Raw genomic sequence first — 22,470 nt, forward strand, 5'->3', positions numbered from 1 at the left:
AGCAAGGCCCAGAGCGCTGGTGTGGCCACAGAGGGAGCACCAACTGGAAAGCACCCTAGAGAGGCCTGGACACAGAGGCAGTGGCTTACAGGAGGGGCGGAAGGCCTGGTTCAGGAGCGCAGTGGGCTTCCTATCCCCCGAATTTCGAGTACATGGGACTCAGAAGTTATAACCTGGAAAACTGGAAAAGGTAGAGGAGAGGAGCTCTTAACTCAGGGACGTCGGGCACAGCTGAGAGACTGATGGGACGCTGTCCAGAAACAGGGGGCCGGGTAAAAACACATGGGTGCCTGCAGCCCCTCTTCCTGACTCAGGGTCCTCATCGCACAGCCAGGAGCAGGGAGGATTATTTTCTGGAGACACTGTAGGACAGAAAGAAATGTCAACCAGTCATCATCTAACCAAATGGCTAGCTATCCGTCGCCCATGCGGAAGTACAGTGAGCAAGTCCCCCTTAGGCCCCAAACTCCACACAGACCTTGGTGCCTCTCTTTTGGAAGGAACATAAGGGCTGACCAAATAACCATCAGAAGACAAGGCATGCAGAGCAATGACAGAGAGTATGGAGCACAGAAGGAAAGTACCAGAAACACTGTCCCAACACAGAGTGGCCACGCGCAAGACATGCAGGTCCAGGGTTAAAATATCTGACAAGAAAGATCTCTTCAGTTAAATGATAAAAAGTTTAAAAATCAATAAAAGGAGAGGAAGAGAGCATGTGAAGAAGCCTCTCAGATGCAGAACAAAAAGGCAAAGACAGAGCAGAAAGAAGAGGAGGAGAACATGAAGTGAGGCGGCTTACACATGACTACAAGTGTCAGGAAGAGGCTACCAGAATGGAGAAGATTGTTAGAGAAGCTCTATAGAAGTTTCCCTGTGTGGAAAGCCATGAATGCATGTGCCGAAAGGGCCCGGGGGTACGTACCCAACCAGTGCCAAGAAGCCCGGACACGCGTCTCTGTGGCACGAATATGGAAATACTGCTTGCAGCGGAGCCCTCACTCTGAAACCCCTTGGGGACTCCCTGTCCTGCCCCCGGGGGGCCCTCACATTACGGGGGGGACTCCAGGACGATGGGACCAGACAAGGGCCGAGCACCCCCTGGACGAGACAGAACCTGGGGGTCCTGTTACAACCCGCATGTCGGCAGCAAGGCCAGGACGACGAGCCAACCATGGAGTCTTCTGAAGCACAGAGACTGGTGTCCATGCAGAGTCCATGCCAGACGGCGTTTCCAACAAGCGTGAAAGGAGACCGATGCACTGTAGACACCCCCTCACACGGTCCTCCTCAGGAAGCTACTAGAGACTAGACTCCCCACAGGAAGGAAGCCCAAGGCGATGACGATGAGGTCCTGGGACATGGAAGGAAGGTGGGCCCAGGGTTATCAGGGTGAGGATAGAGGGAACCCCTCTGCTCCCCGGACACCTCCCTCTGTGCCAAGACTCACTGCCCACGCCCCCGGGTGGTCACCAGGGCGACTGGGCTCAGCCCTCCTTCCTGCTCTGACCTGTGGCACCACAGGACAGAAAGGACACTGATCCTGCCCCAGCCCTATCTTCTGCTGGGGAGCACTTGTAACTCTGCGACCTGGATCACGGAAGCCCATGGCCAGAGCTATAAACCACACTCTCCCACGGCACTTTTCAAGTAACTGCAGTGCTGTCTTGGGGTCTGTCTGCTGACTCTTTCATCTTCTTCCTCCAATGGCTAAGAACTCAGCAGGCAAACTGGACAGGGACCTCCAGAGAAAGACCAGGACCTCCTCGTGGCTCCCAGGCTGGACCAGCCCCGGGCTGCAGCACAGAGCCCTCACTGTCTGGATCAGCCTCTGGCTGTAAGTAGGACCTCAAACTACCCAGGGGCAGCTTCTCTGAAACAGGCATGGTTCGAGTGCATCCTCCACCTTTGGGAAGAGTCGCCCCATCACCTAGCCTGCAGTCATGCTGCCTGAAGCAACTAGTTAGACTGCTCAGAGCCCTCTCCTCAAAGGCATGAAGGCCAGGCCAGCAAGGTGGGCAGTAGCCCCGAGTGGAGCAGCACAGGGGGTGGTTCCGGTAAATCAAGTCCATACTCACTCACTCACTCACTCACTCACGTAGTCCGCTGTGGCTTTTACACCAGCACAGCAGAGTTGAGGAACCACCACACATCTACTGGCCTGCAAAGCCTGCAGGATTTCCTGCCTGACCTTTCAGAGACAGTGTGCTGACTCCTGGTCTACATACCTGCTGTATCCTCCCCATCTTTAAAGATTTTCTTTATTTATGTATTTATTTATTTGAGAGACAGCACAAGCAGGGGAAGAGCAGAGAGCCCAATGCAGGGCTCGATCCAAGGACCCTGGGGATCATGACCTGAGCCGAAGGTAGATGCTCAACCAACTGAGCGCCCCTTAAAAATAATCTTGACTCTACTTCTTTCTTGTCTACCTCATCTATCCATCCATCCTATTCCTTTTCTCAAAAAGGAATCTTTGATTTACCTTTAATTAAAATCAAATTAATTTTTTAAATTAACATTTTTAATTTGTGATATGCATGCATGCAGTTCAATGGGGCTCATGAAGAGGGGCAGCCTCTTGCCTCCTGTGTCCTTGCTCAGCCCATGTTCATCCTCAGCTCTGTGGTTACCTTCATGTTTCTAAGTAAATACAGATGTACTTCTTCATTTGTCACTGTCCCATGTGACAGACCAACCTCCTACGATGGGAGATGAAGACAGAGCTCTCCTGTCATCCGGCCCTCACCCTCACTCTGTAAAATCTCACACTTCTTAGTCAAACCTAGGGCCTATGCTTACCTCGTGTGAACATGCAGACACCGTCCACAGCGGAGCTGAGCGGTTCGCTCCGCTTACATCTACTTACTTATGTGAGTCCCTCCGAGGTGAAGTTCTTTCACTGCTGGGTTTGCTTGGCCTCGTGTTCATCCACTACTACTTTATCCCAAACTGTCTGACAATGAACACGAACCTCTCCTGGCTCTGAAGCCACTCTGGGATCCCCTCTGCCCAGATCCAGAACTACTCCCACCCCAGCTCCCTGTCTTGTCACCAATGCTTTCTATGCAGGGAGACGACATAAGTTATCACCAAACAGGACACATTTGGAGTGAGAGGGTAAAAGGGATGAGGGCCATCCACAGTGATGCTGAGACAAGGGGCAGTGATCAGGCATGTCCGGTGCACAATGGCTTCTATCTGACCTTTCACCATGGCCCTAACCCACAGGCTCCTCCACCACCAAGCTCCCACCTCCATCTAAGGCTCTCTTCTGGCAGCATCAACACGGCTCCCCGGAGAGAGGTCGTGAGCGACCCCCGTAAATGGGTGTCCCTAAATCAACTGTCCCCTGCCACAGGCACTTCTCATCACCCTCTCTGGCTTTCTTTTCCTTCTAAGACAAAGGTCAACGAAGGCTTCTGTAAAGATGTAGAGTAAATATTTTAGACAGTCTATGTTGTAACTCTGCCCTTGTAATCACCGAAGGCTGAGTGTGGCTGCCTTCCAACAAGACTTATTCGTGGGCAAGTGAAATGTGAATCGGATATTAATTTCGTGGGTAACAAAGCATTACTCCTTTGATTTTTTACAATCATTTAAAAACATGAAACTATTCTTAGCCTGCAGGCCACACAAAGATAGGACTTGACCTGTGGGCCATCGTCAGCTAGCCCTGTTCTAAGACTTGACCACCGCAGTCTGGCACTCGATGGACACAGGAGCACCTAAGGGCTGCCCTGTGTGCCCCTGTTCCTGTGTCACTGGTCCAAGGCGCCGCTGTCCCCCTCGTTCACACTCTGTCCTCATCCCAAGTCCCAGCCACATCACCACTTCCCTTCTGTCACGTCCTAACATCCTAGCCAATTGATGAATGGAACATTTCAGGAAAAACTGTGAGAATGGTCAGTACCACTGATGACATGGCCTGTTTCCTCTGATCCCAAGACCCCACAGTGAGGCAGTTCCCATGGCCAAGAGGTCAGATGCTGCCCATCTCTCCTGATAGGCCACGTCCCCAGGCTGGGGCCTGCTTCCCGCTGGGGTGCAGCGGGAATTCCTGCCAGAAGCCCTGGCTCTAGCCGTCCTCAAGCAGCACCCAGCACCTCCCTGCAGCCCTGCCCAGCTCTGGGCCCCGGTCACAGCCTGAGTACATACTTGAAGCGGACCTTCTCGTCCATGTCCAGGGGCGGGTCCTGTGTAATGAGGCTCACCAGCTCCTCCATACACTGTTGCCTGCAGAGGAAGCCCAGCAGTTTCTGGTTCTGAGCCTTGCACTCCTGCAGGATATCATCTTCATCCATCAACTCTCGCAGTGTCACATCCTCCCTGTCCAGCAGCTTGTCAACGTGGGACGTGGTATTCAAGTCAAACTTCCAGAACATGATGACGGCCACGAAGCTGCAAGCAAAGATATGAGGGGTCACTTCTCCCACCATCAGCAAGTCTACACCAAAGTCCAGGAAGTCCATCCCCAGCCCATGCCGGTGCTGGAGGCTGTTCTCCCGAGGAACGGTCTCGACAGATCTCTCCAGGTCTGGCTCCAAAACTCGCAGGGACTTCCCAGCTCCTCCGCAGTGCAGCACCTGTGCCTTCTCTCAGTTCCCTCTGCCTGACCCACCTTGCCTGCTCTCCTTTCCCATCATGCTGGACCCACCTCCAGGGTTCTCACTGGCTCCCTGGCTCCCATGTCTTCCACATGTCAGTACTGGGGATGCATCTCCACCCCGAGCAATGTAACAACTCTACAACACTCCCTCTCAGGGTCTAACCCCATCTGAGTGAACACGAGGCATCTCTCCCCCAGTGTCTCTGATTTGCACATTCTCTATGGAGTGTGTCTGACATCTTAAGAAACCTCTCTGGCCGGGGACAGACTGTCCCTCCCAGAATTAGCCAATCCTTATAAACAGCTAAGGGCCCAGGCGGAGCACTGCTATGACCTGCAAACTAATCTATCCAAAGCAGCTCCTCTCTGGGCCCACACATCCCAGGAAACAATCTTCCTCTGCCTTTAATCATCCCAGGGCCACCCCTACAGCTTAGAGCCCACCAAATTAATCATACCAGCTGGCCCTAAACTGTCCACCTTCCCTGCCTCACCTTTCCCATGGAAATCCCAATAAAGGTCATGGTTTAAGTGACCACCCCTGTCTTCTGCCTCCTGACCCCCCTGGGACTTCCCTGTGGGGCCCTGTGAGAGGCCCACGCCCCCTGGTTCCACAACTGTCATCAGTGTTACAAACTTAGTTTTCCTGAGCCTCCCATGTCTACTCTCCTGCCCACACCTGATGGACCGTCTCATAGAAGAACACAAATCCTCTCAATAACCCCAATCTAAGCAAGTCAAACTCCTGATGGCTCACCCTCAGCAACCTGGTCCCCCCTTCACTGTTCCCATCTCCAAATGACCCAGCTTATCCCTTAAGCCAGGACCCCTCACATGCACAGCCCTAGAAACCACTACTCCCCCAGCCTTCCCTGTGTCTCACACACACCACCCTCTCCAGGCTCTTGCAGTCTTCGCCTGGACTATACAAGGTTTATTATGCTAGGTGTGTCTCATAGCGCAGGCTCCCAGGGCCCAGACTGCTTGCAACAAAATTTTCACTGTTTGATTCAAAATAAGGACGATAAAGCCTATATCCTTAACAAAGTGAAACCTACATATACTTTGAGATTATGAAATCTCTTCAATGTCACACCAACTGTTATCTGCAAAATTGTGGGAATGGGAGATGGGATTTATCTTCTCTAGTAAGTTTATTTAGAAGAGTAAAGACCCCAAACAATGTAGAAGCCCCAATTTGTCTGCATGTAAAGCCCATCTGCTCTAGGAGCCCCTGACACAGGCTCCTTGGGTTATCCAGCCAGCCCCCATGCCCCCACCCCTTGGCAGCCTCTTGCCTTTGCGCATCAAACTCATTTCTTTAAAACACAGACATCTTCAGGTTCCTCTCATCTCAGCTTCCAAACCAATGCTGGCTCCACATGCCTACCACTCACCAGGCTGCTTTTTGCAACACTCGCCCAGGCCCTCTGGCGGCTTCCTGCTATCTCCACAAGGACGATGTCTTTCTTCCGACACAAAGTGCACTTTCCTACCTTTATCCTTCTGCATAGGTTCTTGTGCTCAGTCGTACCTATAACATAATCCCCACTCACCTTGCCAGACTGAGCTAAGGAACAGCACAGCCCGAGTTTCCCGATAACCAGCACCTGTACACACTGTCAGTGGGCCTTTGACTGGCAGTGCAAGGGACTCCATGCTCTGATACCACACTCAGTTACCACCCTCTGGGTTCTAAGATCTTCCTATGTCTCTTGTGAAGAGTGTGGATGGATACTGTAAGTGGTAGCAACATACTTGGGGAGAGCAGAAATCATTATCAGAAATAATTTCAGGGGATCCCTGGGTGGCGCAGTGGTTTGGCGCCTGCCTTTGGCTCAGGGCGCGATCCTGGAGACCCGGGATCAAATCCCACATCGGGCTCCCGGTGCATGGAGCCTGCTTCTCCCTCTGCCTGTGTCTCTGCCTCTCTCTCTCTCTCTTTGACTATCATAAATAAATAAAAATTAAAAAAAAAAAAAAAGAAATAATTTCAGGATAAAATGGCAGTCTCTCCTAAATGCCCTGCAGAACGACAAACTCTCAACACACAATCCAGGCAAAGAGAGGAACTAGAGAGAGACTCCCATCTTGCCAAGACTTTCTTCTGAACAAGAACTTACAAGAAAGAGGTAACTAGAGGTAGCTTTTGTGTGTCCTGCTTTCAGCCACAGAGTGGGTGAGTGGATGGGAAGACCATAAGATCCCATCAACTATATGGGACAAGTTTTTCTAGCAGGATCCTAAAAAAGGACTGGATTAAATCAAACAAAGACCAAAAAGGAGAGAAGGAAGAGGGGTAGGAGGAGAAACAAGCAACAAAAACAAAGGGGACAAATGAAAAAAAATGGCAAGAGAGCAAACAAACTTAACCATGTCAATAAGTACAATAAATGCAAATGAATAATTTCAATTAAAGACAAATCAAAAAATAAATAAAGACAGAAATGGCCCAGATTTTAAAAAACAAAAACAAATTACATGCTAAATATTAAATCCTTACATTAGATTTAAAGATACAAAGGGACGCCTGGGCGGCTCGTGGTCGAGCGTCTGCCTTCAGCTCAGGTCATAATCCTGGAGTCCTGGGATCGAGTCCCACATCGAGCTCCCTGCAGGGAGCCTGCTTCTCCCTCTGCCTGTGTCTCTGCCTCTCTCGCTGTGTCTCTCATGAATAAATAAAATCTTTAAATAAATAAATTTAAAGGTAAGAGGCACCTGGGTGGCTCTGTCGATTAAGCATCCAACTCTTGATTTCGGCTCAGGTCATGATCTCAGGGTCATGAGACTGAGCCCTGTACTGGTCTCCCTGCTGGGTGTGGGCCTGCTTAAGATTCTCCCTCTCCATCTGCCCTTCCTTCTCCCTTTCTCTCTCTCTCTCTCTCTCAAATAAATAAATAAATAGATAAATAGATAAATAAATAAATAGATAAATAGATAAATAAATAGATGTTTAAAAAATTAAAGATAACAGGTTAAATGTTAAAAAAAAAAAAAAGTTAAACGGAACAGCATGCACCATGCTAACACTAATCATCAGACAGATGGAGTGGCTGCGTTAATACTGGTCTATCGTTTTCCTTCCTTGCAATTTTGTCTGCTTTGCAAATCAGGGTTAACTCTGCATTCATGAGATATGCTGAGTAACAGTCCCTCTTCTCCATTTACGGAGTTCATATAAAACTGGTATTACGTCTTCCGAAAACATTCAACAGAGTTCACCAGTGAAGCTGAGGGGCTAAAATTTTCTTTGGTGATATTATAAGTTATTAATTCCATTTCAATAATCGGTATTTTCTATTTCTACTTGTTTTCACTCTGATAATTTGCACTGAAGGGATTTTATCATTTTACCAAAACTAACTAAATTATTGGCATAAAGTCGTTCATAACATCATTGCATCATTCTTTCAACATCAAGGAGGACCTGTACTAACACCCTTCCTTCATTCTTATGCATTAGTAACGTCTGTCGTCCTTTTTTTCTTCATTAGTGCAAATAAAGGTTTATCAATTTTACTCATCTTTTTGAGGAACCAAATTTTGGCTTTTTTTCCCCTCAATTATTTGTGCATATTCTATTTCATTGACTTCCTTTGTTCTCTTTGTAATTTCCTTCCTACTACACACTTTGGGTTTAATTTGCTTTTTTTTCCCCCCAGCTTCTTAAGTTGTTAGATCACAGGTTTCTAGACCCTTCCGCTTTTCTAGTATGAGCATTAAAGCTACAAATCTGCCATCAAGTGCTGCTTTGGCTGCACCCCACAGCTTTTCATGTTTCCATTTTTACTGAATTCAAGTATAATAATTAATTTTCCAATTATTTCAGGATTTTCTAAATGTCTGTTATTTTTTTAAGATCTAATTGGCTTTATTAAATGATCCGTGAATCAGGCAGCATCCCATCCCCCAAGCAGAGGGTACTCCCGTTTCTGTTATTTATATATAATTTTTGTTGTGGTCAGAGAGTAGACTTATACGATTTCATTCCTTTTAAATTTACTGATATTTGTTTTATGGCCTAGCACAGGAGTCAACAAATTTTTTCTGTAAAAAGCTAAAAAGACATAAATAGACCAGATTTTTAAACAGGATCCTAATTATTTTCAGCTTTGTAGGCCACACAGGGTCTCTGTTGTACATTCTTTTCTCTTTTTTTAAGATTTTATTTCTTTATTCATGAGAGAGAGAGAGAGAGAGAGACAGGAAGAGGGAGAAGCAGGCTCCCTGCAAGGAGCCCGATGTGGGACTCAATCCTGGACCCAGGCAACACACCCTGAGCTGAAGGCAGATGCTCAACCACTGAGCCACCCAAGTGCCCCTCTCTTCTTTTTCTTAACCCTTTAAAAACATAAAAACCCTTCTTCTACAAGCTGTACAGCAATAAGCAGTGAGCTAGATTTCCCCACAGGCTTAATTTTGCTAACCAATGACCTTGCATATGACATGGTCCATCTTGGTGAATGTGGCATATGCACCAGAAAAACCTTTATTCTGTTGCTGTTGGGTGGGTCAGTTAAACCAAGCTGATTGATAATGTTAATCAAGTCTCCTACATCCTCACAGATTTTGTGTCTACTTGTTTTGTCAATAAGAGAGGAGGGTTGCAGTCTTCAACTTTATGGATCTACTTATTTCTCCTTTTGATTCTGTAAGTTTTTGGTTTACGTACTTTGAATTTCCTTTATCATGTGGATGTATATTTAGGATTGTTCTATCTTCTTGATGAATTTCCTCTTTGATCATTTTGAAATGTCCCTCATTACTACTGGCAAAATACCATGTCTTAAGTATGCTTTGTCTAACATCAATACAGCACACGCTTCCTCTGGTTCACGTTTGGTATTATCCTTCACCATCCTTTCACTATCAACCTATTTGTGTCTTTATACTTAGTGTTCCTTTAATGTAAACATGTAAACAGTGTATGACTGATTGGTCTTTTATTTAGTCTGTTATTCTCTGCTCTTTTTTTAAGATTTATTTATTTTAGAGAGAGTGTGTGCAGGGGGATGGAGAGGCAGGAAAGAGAAAGAGAAGAGAATCCTCAAGCAGACTCCTCATTAAGTACAGAGCCTAATGTGGGGCTTGATCCTAGGACCCTGTTATTTTCTGCTTTTTTTAAAAAAGATTTTATTTATTTATTCATGAGAAACACAGAGAGAGAGAGCAGCAGAGACACGCAGAGGGAGAAGAAACAGGGTCCATGTGGGAGCCCAATGTGCGACTTAATCCCAGGACCCCAGGATCATGCCCTGAGCCAAAGGCAGACGCTCAACCACTGAGCCACCCAGGCACCTCCTCTTGCAGATTTTTAAAATACAAACTGACATGCTAATACTAAAATGTATATGGAAATTAGAAAAACAAAATAAAACCTAGAATAGCCAAAGAAATTTTGAAAAGGAATTACAGGGACGCCTGGGTGGCTCAGCGGTTTGGCACCTGCCTTCGGCTCAGGGCGTGGCCTCAGGGTCCCGGGATCGAGTCCCATGTCGGGCTCCCTGCATGGAGCCTGCTTCTCCCTCTGCCTGCGTCTCTGTGTCTGTGCCTCTCATGAATAAATAAACAAAATCTTAAAAACAATTTTTTTTTTCTAGTCTGTGGGTCTCATATTTTCAATGTCTTAACAGTGTCATTTGCAGAGCAGATTTTTTTAAACAGTTTTTTTAAATTTTTATTTATTTATCATAGTCACAGAGACAGAGAGAGAGAGAGGCAAAGACACAGGCAGAGGGAGAAGCAGGCTCCATGCACCGGGAGCCCCACGTGGGACTCGATCCCGGGTCTCCAGGATCGCGCCCTGGGCCAAAGGCAGGCGCCAAACCGCTGCGCCACCCAGGGATCCCTTAAAAACAATTTTTAATTGCACACTTAAGTGGATGAATTCTCTCAATAAAGTTGTTAATGGGGTGCCTGGCTCAGTAGGTAAAGTGTGCACCTTTGGCTCAAGGCATGATCCTACAATAGCCAAACTGTGGAAGGAGCCTCGGTGTCCATCGAAAGATGAATGGATAAAGAAGATGTGGTTTATGTATACAATGGAATATTACTCAGCCATTAGAAACGACAAATACCCACCATTTGCTTCAACGTGGATGGAACTGGAGGGTATTATGCTGAGTGAAGTAAGCCAATCGGAGAAGGACAAACAGTGTATGTTCTCATTCATTTGGGGAATATAAATAATAGTGAAAGGGAATATAAGGGAAGGGAGAAGAAATGTGTGGGAAATATCAGAAAGGGAGACAGAACATAAAGACTCCTAACTCTGGGAAACGAACTAGGGGTGATGGAAGGGGAGGAGGGCAGGGGGTGAGGGTGAATGGGTGACGGGCACTGAGGGGGGCACTTGATGGGATGAGCACTGGATGTTATTCTGTATGTTGGTAAATTGAACACCAATAAAAAATAAATGTATTATAAAAAAAAAAAAAAGAAACCAACCTCCAAAAAAAAGGGCATGATCCTGAGGTCCTGTGATGGAGCTCTGCATCGGGCTCCCTGCGAGGAGTTAGAGGAGTTATGAGGAGTCTGCTTGAGATCCTCTCCCTCTGCTCTGCTCCTCCCTCTTGACTCACGCACACACGCTCTCTCACAGATACGTAAATCTTAAAAAAAAGAAAGTAATCCTATGTGTTTGAAACTAAATAACATATCCCCAGTAAAACCCTTAAGGTAAAAAAGTGACTAAGCAGCATGTATAATGGAATAATGATGAAAATATTTCATGTCCAGCTTTGTAAGACAAAGCTATAAGTAGTACTTTAGGAAAGAATATACAGTTTTAAATACATTTGCCAGAAAATAAGAATCTTTAAAACTAAATAAACTAGTAACTAATTTAAGAAGTTAGACAAGAAAAAACAAAGCCTGAATCAGTGAAATAGGACATTTTAAAAGTGAGATCAACTAAAACTCTTTGAAAAAATAATTACTTAAGTATTCTCACTGCACACCTGCAGGACTGGCCAGGTCATTGCAGAGGTGTCACACACTCCCACTAGGAGGGAAGACAGGCAGACGCTCCATGGCACCCGGGACGGCACTCCGTGAAACCATGTGCGTTCCCAGCAGCCCCGGAATCCCCCTACCTCCACATCCCAAGAAATGACAGGGCCCCGTACAAGCAGGAGGCAGCAGAGCAGGAAGCAAACACGGGGGATCGCACACTGTTGGACTGTGAATGAAGGGACACATGGCAACGTGGATGAATCCTAAAAGGATGGGGCTAAATGAAAAAACCTAAGAAACAGATCAAGGCCGTAATATGATCCACGCACTTAATTTAAAATGCGTGCACTCCTGACAACATGCATTCACAGGACACAGACACAGGACAGGGTACACTGAACACATCACAGTGACTGCCCTATAGGGAGGGATGGGGTCGAAGGAAACAAGATGCCAGCTGAGGAAGTGAACCCAGGAGCACATCCCCAGAGAGGGGGAAAGGAATGAGAAGCCGTCAGAGCAGCTCCATGGAAGCTGCAGGCTGTTCCCTCACCAGGTCCAGCGGCGGGCAAGAATGGTCAGAGGTTGTTCAGCATGTTCCCCAAAAACCAGGAGCCACAGAGGTTCCAGGTTAAATTTCCACCTCATCACTGTTCTAAGTGGCTAGGGCTTATGCTTGTTTTTGCTTGTTGTTTTCTCGTTTTTTAACTTATTTGGGGAAATCTCACACATAGCTAACTTTAGAATAGGACAACAAGGGACACTTGGGTGGCTCAGAGGTCGAGCGTCTGCCTTTGGCCCAGGGCGTGATCCTAGAGTCCTGGGATCGAGTCCCGCGTCGGACTCCCTCCCTGCATGGAGCCTGCTTCTCCCTCTGCCTGTGTCTCTGCCTCTGTGTTTCTCATGAATAAATAAATAAAATCTTAAAAAAAAAAAAAAAAAAAGAACAGGACAATGAACCCTCCCATGCCCTTCCCTCAACATGGATCAATTCAGGCCCATCTTCTCTTCCCTGGATTGTCTCCTACTCAGTCCACCTGCAGGTTCCCCAGACATTCCTCATTTCACTGCCCTGGCTAGTGAAAAATCTGTCCAGTATTATTCACTTTGCCATTAAGTCTGTCCAGGTATCTTGCAAGTCTCCTGCATGGAGCAGCACAGGCAGTGTCTCGCTGGCAGAACCACACAGATGTACTGAGGTACCCCCACTGCACCCTCAACCACTGATCGGGGGCCGTCGATGCCGCCTGTGTGATGCCAACAAAGCAAACACAGACCTAGGTCTGTACACGTGAGCCCACAGACCACAGGTTCCTTTGGGGTAGGGAGAGGTCATAGGTCTGATGTATTCTATCACAGACTAAACAGAGAACAAACCTTGTACAAAAAATAAAACCAAAACTAAACCCAAATCATATTACCCACTTACTCTTAGCTTATAATTCGAAACAATAAGCTAATTTAACATCCACCTATTTACTCCTAAATTATAAAACAGAAAGTTTAGTAAGGACATCTATCCTGCACATTCAAGGGCTTCTGAGAACCCACCCCATTTACAGAATCAAGTGTACCATCTATTCACTAAACCAAGTCTGAGGGACCCATCTGTAAAAGCTCGCCCAGCTCAATAGTTTACAAGACACTGTGATTTTTCAGGCCGGTAATTTTTTTTTTAATTTTTAAAATTTTTTTATTTATGATAGTCACAGAGAGAGAGAGAGAGGCAGAGACACAGGGAGAGGGAGAAGCAGGCTCCATGCACCGGGAGCCTGACGTGGGATTCGATCCTGGTTCTCCAGGATCGCGCCCTGGGCCAAAGGCAGGCGCCAAACCGCTGTGCCACCCAGGGATCCCCCCAGGCCGGTAAATTTTTTAAATTTAGAAAACCAACAGAGGGGGAATAACATTTCACTTTGAAAAAAAAAGAGTTTGAGGGGATCCCTGGGTAGCTCAGGGGTTTGGCGTCTGCCTTTGGCCCAGGGCGGGATCCTGGAGTCCTGGGATTGAGTCCCACGTCGGGCTCCTGGCATGGAGCCTGCTTCTCCTTCCTCCTGTGTCTCTGCACCCCCCCATCATAAATAAATAAATAAATAAATAAATAAATAAATAAATAAATAAATCTATCTATCTATCTATCTATCTTAAAAAAATAATAATAATAAGAGTTTGGGATGCCTGGGTGGCTCAGCAGTTGGGCATCTGCCTTCAGCCCAGGGCGCAATCCTGGAGTCCCTGGAATTGAGTCCCACATCGGGCTCCCCACATGGAGCCTGCTTTTCCCTCTGCCTGTGTCTCTGCCTCTCTGTATCGTGAATAAATATATAAAATTTTTTTAAAAAAAGAAAAAAAATAAGAGTTTTAAGAAAAATGTACCTTACCACTTATTTTGCTAATGTCACCAATTATTATAGACCAGCACGTGAAAACATCTAATTACATTACCACTGATACTTGAAATAAAACCATTAGACTATTTGCTTCAACTCGTATCAGTACCTTAAATAAAAAAATCTCTGCAACAGTATTGATATGTCTGTCACTATCCACACATTTATTTTTATTTTATTTTAAAGATTTTATTTAGTTATTCAGAAGAGACGCACAGAGAGGCAGAGACACAGACAAAGGGAGGAGAAGCAGGCTCTATGCAGGGAGCCTGATGTGGGACTCGATCCCAGAATTCCAGGATAACACCTTGAGCCAAAGGCAGACGCTCAACCACTGAGCCACCAGGTGTCCCTATCCACACATTTTTAAGAAATATTTCAATGATTACATCAGTGGCACCCTTTGAAGAGCTTGCTGCAGCTAATTTCACTGTCAAAGGACCTAGTGTAAACTGTTTCCAGAACCATTATTCAGATAACGGTACATCTTTGGCTTCCAAACATTTCCTGTGTCCCTGCAATTGTGCACTACCCAGCGCAGAGGTGCCAGCATCCTGTCAGCCGGCCCTTACCTACAGAGAAAGCTGTAACTTCCCTTCCCTGGATGACCCAGAGGCCCACCACTAATAGCATCTTACGACAAATAACTGGCTTGAGACGTCTCTAGTATACCCGAGTATCAGCACAGCACCAGGGCTCCTGGCACATCCTGACAATGCCCTTGCACAGTCCATCTGCAACACTAAGCAAACTATTACCAACGTCTTCTAGACATTTATCCAACAGCTGAATGAATGGAACCTGAAGTTCTTCTTTATTTACTTTCACTTAACATAACTTACTCTTACTTTACTTTTACTTAGCATAACGATCACACAGAAGAAATAATAATTTCTCTAAAGAGAAATGCTGCCCATATGAGTATGTAGTTCCATGAACAGAGCCCTTCAAGAGAACATTCTGTGACAGAGACTGTTGCTAAGAGAAAACGAGAATCTGGAATGCACCCTAGTACCTGTCTGGCCATAAAACAGTTGGGTTTTTGTTGTTGTTTTAATTCATGATCAAAGCCCTGGCTCTGCTGTGTGAGCTGGGGCCAGTCACAAGACCTCTTGTGCCTTGGTTTCCACCCCTGTAAACCAGGGACAAAAAGCATCCCGAAGAGCTGCTGTAACAGCCCCAGATCCGTGGCTGGCACATTTTGTCCTCATGGATTCCGACCGCAAAGAACAGAAGGAAACAGATGAGGTCACCTTGCCACAGAGCATGGGTTCAGTGGTGGCCAAAGCGGCACAGCTCTCCCAACCCCACCTTCAGTGGCATCACACTGGCCACATAAATCGGACATGATGGAAGTATCTTCACTATGGAGATCGACGAATGCTTCAAACCACAAGGGTTTTTAGTCTTCTGGAGAGCGAGTTATGAAACACTGACCAATGTACCACTGGAATTCTAGCTGACCTGAAAAAAGGGCAATATGAGTGCACAGAGAACAAGGAATTTTTGCACAATTAACAACTGAGACCATGTCTATAATGGGCACGCTGCACTGGAGCAAAGATCCAAGAAGGCCTAATTGTAAAAAAAAAAAAAAAAAAAAAAAAAAGGTCTAGGGTGAGATGAATAGATGAATAAAAACTGAAATCAGAAGTCAAGAGAAGAAATAACCACAAAGGTAAATTAAAACAACTGTAAAAGAATAATTTATGCAGGTCAATGCAATGCATTCAAAGGAAAGTCATAGCCACCTGAGACTGTCAGACACATACTGTCCAAGCCTCTCAGGACAGGGCCTGGGCTCCTTACTGACCAGGGTGTGTGCCTGCATGTGCCAGAGTGTTTCCACCCCAGCTCCCTCCTTTCACTATACAGAATTCAAAGTTAAACCTATACACTGAATTTTTTACAAGATTTTATTTATTTATTTGAAAGAGAGAGAGGGAGAAGCAGGTTATCCGCTGAGCAGGGAGCCTGATGCAGGACTCAATCCCAGGACCCTGAGATCACAACCTGAGCTGAAGGCAGACATGTCACTGACTGAGCCACCCAGCGGCCCCTACACTGAATTCTTAATATTGGATACGGCATTATTTCTAGAACTTCTATTTGGTAGTTCTTTAAATATTATAGATAACGTTCTATAGTTTCCCATATTTTTACTTTTTTTTTTTGAGGTTTTATACCTTTATCTGACAACCAGCAATTAATTCTCATCCACCTTAACTGTCTGTAGATTTTTGATAGTAGTGACAGGTAACATAGGTAACCAGTGTGCAGAGCTTGTTTGGTGAATGTTTACCCTCATTACGTTTTCTGGACAACGGCACACAGATACAGTATAAAAACTTCTTGCTTCCTTTGGCCCAGACAGCTTTGTGGGCCTGGTGTCAATTCACACATCTGGAGTTCCCATCCCCTTCATGGCAAATTTCTGGATCTCTCCGAGTGCCCAAGGGGCACACTTCTTGAAACCCACTCCATGGGTGCGCCTGTGGCTGTTGGCAGAACAGCTCTTCTTCTTACCACCCTTCTTTGTGGGAACTATTCTTCTGGGCCCTGGTTGGAAAGTCTTTAAATATATCTTTAAAAATAAACAGCATGCTTGTGTTACAGTTTATTTCTGATAATTCCAAAATCTGAAGTCTTGGAGGGTCTGTTTCTACTGATTTTCACTCATGGTGTGTTTGGTCATTCTTGTCTGCATACAAATCAATGTTCTTCAAATATACCCGCAGGGCTTTTTTGGCATTTTAGGATAAAGGTAACTTCCCCCACAGAGATTTTATGTCTGCTTCTGCATAAATGCCTGAAGGCATTCACTGAGCCAGAACACCTTAAACTAAATTTGTACTTGATTCCCCTGAAGTAACAGGCAATGGGAACCTAGGTTAGAAATCCTCACAAATGCTAATCCATGGCCCCATATATTGTTCCCACCTTCTTTTCCACAGTATTTACCAGTAGAAAGATAACCAGGTGGGGGCAGGGATACAGTGAGGCAGATGTGCTTCTCTTCACCTGAGGATGGAGCCTTCAGAGCCCCCTTTTACATGGGGAGAGTCTCCCCTGGGCGCTCCATCTTGAGAGGGCTGATTAACTTACTACTCTTCTTACCCTACCAGACCTCTAAAATCAAACCCCACTTAGTCCAGATCAGCAAATGCCCTCAGGGCAAAGGCAGATCCTGTGGTGCTTAAATTACTTACTGGGTTCTTCCTTCCTGGTTTCAGTCTAGAGCTTCCTTGTTATATATCAGTTCTCTGGGTATTTTTTGTTTTTTTTTTAAAGATTTTTTATTTATTCATTCATGAGACACACAGAAAGTAAGAGAGAGAGAGAGAGAGAGAGAGAGGCAGAGACACAGAGGGAGAAGCGGGCTCCATGCAGGGAGCCCGACGTGGGACTCGATGCTGGGACCCCAGGATCATGGCCTGAGCCAAAGGCAAATGCTCAACCACTGAGCTACCCAGGCATCCCCACAATTCTATACTGAAATTTATATTCTATTATCACTGTGGGGAATTATTCCACTCTCTCTCTCTTGACTTCTATACATGTTAATATGACATCTGTTGTAGGTAATCTTTTACCTGTAGCTTAAGAGCTTCTAATATGTGGGTGTGGAGTTTCTTTTTATTTATACTGCTTGGAACACAGTGTGCTTCCAAAATCTGTGGATTTATATCTCTTAAGTAGTTTCTAAAAAGCCAAAATTATTAATACTTTGAATAATGACTCTCCTCCATTTTCCTTATTTTTCCATTCTGGGATGTCAACTACACATTGATGATGTATTTTTATTCTATCCTCCATTTCTCTTAACCTTGCTTTCCACCCCCTCATATCTCAGTGCTACCGGCTGGTAATTTCTTCAGACACATACTTCAGTTCACAAATTCTGTCTTCAACCATATTTTAATCTGTTTAATCCACATACACAGAGTTTTTAATTTCAACATTGTTTCCATTTCTGAAAGTTCTATTTGGATCATTGTGCTGCTTTGCTTTTCATTGCTAATTTTTTTGTTCTGCATTATTTCACACATTTCATACATTAGTACATACACCGCATCCAATTATTCAATATGTACAAGCCTTGGGGCATCTAGTCATGCTAACTCTTCCTCCCAGAGCTATGTGTGTTGTGATTATAAGTTCACGTTTGCTTGAAGTTACGCTATAGAAATCCCACTGGCCAGCACTCAGAAGGCTTTCCTCTGAAAATGATTTGTTCTCTTCAGTAGAGGAACAAAGGAGGGTTATCATAATTCCTAACTGTTCCTTTTTAAAAATGTTTTCTTTTCTGGCTTTTGGAAAGTTATCTTAGTTGTTGTAGGGCTTTGGAATTTTTGTTTTTTAAAGATTTATTTGAGAGAAAGACATACAAACAGAGAATCCATAAATGGGGGAGAGAAACCTGAAGCAGATTCCCCACTGAGCATGGAGCCTGAGATCACGACCTGAGTTGAAATCAAGAGCTGGAAGGCTTAACCAACGGAGCCACCCAGGTGCCCCAGTTTTTTGTTTCTGTTTTTAAGTAGGCTCCATGCCCAGCGCGGAGCCCAACGTGGGGTTCAAACGCACAACCATGAAATCAAGACCTGAGCTGAGATCAAGAGTCAGACACTCAACTGACTGAGCCATCCCAGTACCCTAAGTTATTTTAGTTTTTAATGCACTGAAGTACTGAAGAGAAATTATTATAATTTATGCAGCATGTAATTGGATGGCAATCGGGTGAACCTTTGGTGAGTATCTAATACTGTGGCTTGTCATCTTGCACAGGGAATGTATGCTCTGGATGGCGACCACGACAGTGCCTATGCCCCGACTCGTGTGTTCCCCACAACTGAGACAGAGAATAGCCTCACTACATACACACAGGCTAGCCCCATTTTTTTGGATGAGGGAGAACAACTTTTCCACAACAAAGAATCTTAAAACCAGATATAGAAGGATCAAAAAAAACCCCAAAACAATAAGCTATAACATACACCTTCAAAACTAATAAGCATTTTGCTGTCATCCATCTCTGAACTTCTGCTTTTACAGTATATTTACATAAATTAGAATAAAGAACAATTAAAAAGGAAAATTATCTTACCTTCTACGGAAACTTCTTAATTCTAAGTTCAAACAAAATATGAAAACATTTGGGGTTTTTTTCTTGGACTGTATGTAACTTTAAGAAAGATTTTTTCATTCAGTAGAAAATTTATAATTTCTTCACCTGAAAAATAAGAAAAAAGCTTATTTTAAGTTCTGCCTTTGTAAAGTTAACTTACCAAAACAACAGAGAACAGGAAAACAAAAATCAGTATCTTAACTTAATCAAATTATCAGAACATTTCATAATTTTTTTTAAGGATTTTATTTATTTATTCATGAGAGACACAGGGAGAGAGACAGAGACACAGGCAGAGGGAGAAGCAGGCTCCATGCAAGGAGCCTGACGTGGGACTTGATCCCAGGACCCCAGGATCGTGACCTGAGCTGAAGGCAGCCGCTCAACCACTGAGCTACCCAGGTGCCCTGAGACAATGGTATTGATGATATACACCCATGCTGTATCTGAGTAACTAGCTCAATGGTTAGAACGTCACTCCAAAGAATTCATGTGAGAAGGATCTCGATGAAGTTGTCCAGTTTCATAACTATACACCATCACCACCAGGATATGCACATCGCCAGACACAAATGACTGGAGAGCTTACTGATAATCCACAGCAACTTCTAGAAGAAAAGCGTAGAACCTGGGACTGTTCATTTTATATTTGCATGAAAGTCACGATTTTATATTTTGAAAATTTTATGTTAGCAACAGAGACAGTGGACTGCTCTAGAATATGAGGTTAAAGAGACATAATCACCAAATGTAACATTTAGATCTTATCTGAGTCCAATCAGAACATATCAAATGTAATCATTTTTTATCAAGTATATTTCCTGTTCTTATCAGTTTAATATCTGATAGGAGTCCTCTATCAAAGTACAGTATATTAAATGGATTTCTGAGGGGCACTGGGTGGCTGTCGGTTGGGTGTCTGAGCCTTTGGCTCAGGTCATGATCCTGGGGTCCTGGGTCAAGCCTGGTCAGCTGGAAGTCTGCTTCTCCCTCTGCATCTGCCCCTCCCCCTGCTGGTGTGTGCACTTATCCATGCATGCTTTCTCTGTCAAATAAATAAATAAAACAGGGATCCCTGGATAGCGCAGCGGTTTAGCGCCTGCCTTTGGCCCAGGGCGCGATCCTGGAGACCCGGGATCGAATCCCACGTCGGGCTCCCGGTGTGTGGAGCCTGCTTCTCCCTCTGCCTGTGTCTCTGCCTCTCTCTCTCTCTCTCACTGTGTGCCTATCATAAATAAAATAAAATAAAATAAAAATTAAATAAATAAAACAAATAAAATGGATTTCTGGAACTAAAAAACAGAACAGGAGCTTGCTCCATCCACTCTATGCATTGACCTGCAGCACAGTACTTCCAGGAGCAGCGCACTCTCCCCGGGGGAAATAAAAAAAAGGACAAAAACGACAAATGTAAAAAGTTGTATTTGAAGCTATTGGGGAAAACCAAATATGGACTGCTGTTAGATGATATTAGCAATTACTATGAATTCTTTCTTAGTTATTATGATATGGTGGCTATGTTTTTAAAAATAAAAACTGTTCTAATTTGTTAGAAAAAGTGAAGTATTCATGGGTAAAATAACACTATTTCTGGTATTCACTTCAAAAATACTCCACAAGGGGATCCCTGGGTGGCTCAGTGGTTTAGCACCTCCTTCAGCCCAGGGCGTGGTCCTGGGGACCCGGGATCCAGTCCCGCGTCGGACTCCCTGTGTGGAGCCTGCTTCTCCCTCTGCCTGTGTCTCTGCCTCTCTATCTCATGAATAAATAAATAAAATCTTTTAAAAAAAATACTCCACAAAAAGATACGAACCAAACAAAATTTTTAAGTGTGGGGGGAGAAGGCACCTGGGTGGCTCAGCCAGTTGGGCGTTTGCCTTCAGCTCAGGTCACAATTGCAGGGTCCTGGGATAGAGCCTCACATTGGGTTTCTTGCTCAGGAGGGAGCCTGGCTCTCCCTCTGCTCATGCTCCCTCTTTCTCAAATAAAAATCCTTACCAAAAAAAGTGTGATGGGTGTTATGCCGTATGTTGGCAAATTCAACTACAAAAAAAAAAAAACAAAACACAACAAAAAACCAAAAAAGTGTGAGAGAGAAACAGACAGATGGGGGGGAAATGGCAAAGTACTGATCACTCTTGAAGCTGTGTGGTGAGTACATGAGTGTTCACTGCAATGTTTTCTGTATATTTGTGTAATTTCTAAATTTCATATAAAAACCAATCAGGCAGGACAGGACTCCTGGGTGGCTTAGGGGTTGAGCATCCGCCTTTGGCTCAGGGCGTGACCCTGGGGTCCTGGCATCGAGCTCCCCACAGGGAGCCTGCTTCTCCCTCTGCCTGTGTCTCTGCCTCTCTATGTCTCTCATGAATAAATAAAGAAAATCCTTAAAAAAAAAAAAAAAAAAAGCAAAAAAAGGCAGCCAAAGTTGTGCTAGTGAGCCAGAAATGTCAGTGTTACCATCTTCTAAAACAGAGAACTCTTTTTATTACATTAATAATTAAAATTATTAAGCTGAATAATTCAACACTGGCTTTTCAGCACTTCATACACAATTTTCAAAATAATCAAGTATTTTTGTTAAGACTGACTTTAGGCCTGATTATTTTGACTTTGAACTAATGTTCATTTGTATTTATGTTGGAGGGGGAGGGGCTTGCTAATTTGCTATTGTTTTTTATTTAATTCTGTGCTAACTTATATAAAATATTTACATGGTTCCAAAGTCAAAAGTATTTAGAGATGTCCCAGACCAACAGACCCACTCAAAGGAGAGTAGTGGGGCTGAGAGCTGAAAAGAAACTACATGTCCTGCAGGCTGGGGGGTGTTGGGAGTTCCAAACCGGGCAGAAGAAGAACCTCCCAGAGCCCCCTGAGGCACACAGCAAAGACCTGAACAAGACCCTGTCTTCAGGGTCAAAATTACATCTGGAGCAAAGGCCACACCCAAACACTAAATTCAAAACCAAAACAGATCTACTCAAAGAATAATCTACTCAAAGAATAATCCAAGCCTGACAGGAGCAAAATGATCTTCCAATAATTTAACTATCTGCCAGGACAAAACTCAAAATCATAATCCAGATATCAACATACAAAAAAAATATTAGACATACAAAGTAGCAGAAAATGTAACACCGTGTGTGTGTGTGTGTGTATATATATATATATTATTATTATTTTTTTTTTTTTAATTAAAAAGCAGCTGCAGGGGGTGGGGGCACCTGTGTTGGTTGAGCAGTTAACTCTTGATCTCCACTCAGGTTGTGTTCTCCAGCTCATGGGATCAAGCAAGCCATGCACTGAGCTGTGCACTCAGCACAGAGTCTGCTTGTTCCCCTACCCTCCACCCCTCCCCATCCGGTCCTCATGCTCCCCCACCTTCCTCA

At 44.7% G+C, this 22,470-nt stretch overlaps 1 protein-coding gene and 1 pseudogene across 50 annotated transcripts in view; one reads left to right on the forward strand and one right to left on the reverse strand.

The window, feature by feature from the left end:
* PPP6R2 (protein phosphatase 6 regulatory subunit 2) overlaps positions 1-22,470 on the reverse strand; it is an 82,662-nt gene that overhangs the window by 36,277 nt on the left and 23,915 nt on the right. For 36 of the 50 annotated variants that reach the window (XM_072742289.1, XM_072742285.1, XM_072742282.1 and 33 more), the window contains 2 exons: positions 19,061-19,186; positions 4,159-4,401 (listed from right to left, as the gene is read on the reverse strand). In XM_072742289.1, coding sequence (XP_072598390.1) covers positions 4,159-4,385 — 227 coding nt within the window. In that variant the 5' untranslated portion in view covers positions 4,386-4,401; positions 19,061-19,186. Of the gene's footprint in view, positions 1-89; positions 1,355-4,158; positions 4,402-15,206; positions 15,418-19,060; positions 19,187-22,470 lie in introns of all 50 variants that reach the window. The other 14 variants (XM_072742252.1, XM_072742268.1, XM_072742283.1 and 11 more) reach the window with 3 other exon arrangements.
* On the forward strand, positions 19,879-20,049 carry LOC112935881 (U2 spliceosomal RNA; annotated as a pseudogene).

Source organism: Vulpes vulpes, chromosome 16 (genome assembly GCF_048418805.1).
Source record: "Vulpes vulpes isolate BD-2025 chromosome 16, VulVul3, whole genome shotgun sequence".
Lineage (NCBI taxonomy): Eukaryota > Metazoa > Chordata > Mammalia > Carnivora > Canidae > Vulpes > Vulpes vulpes.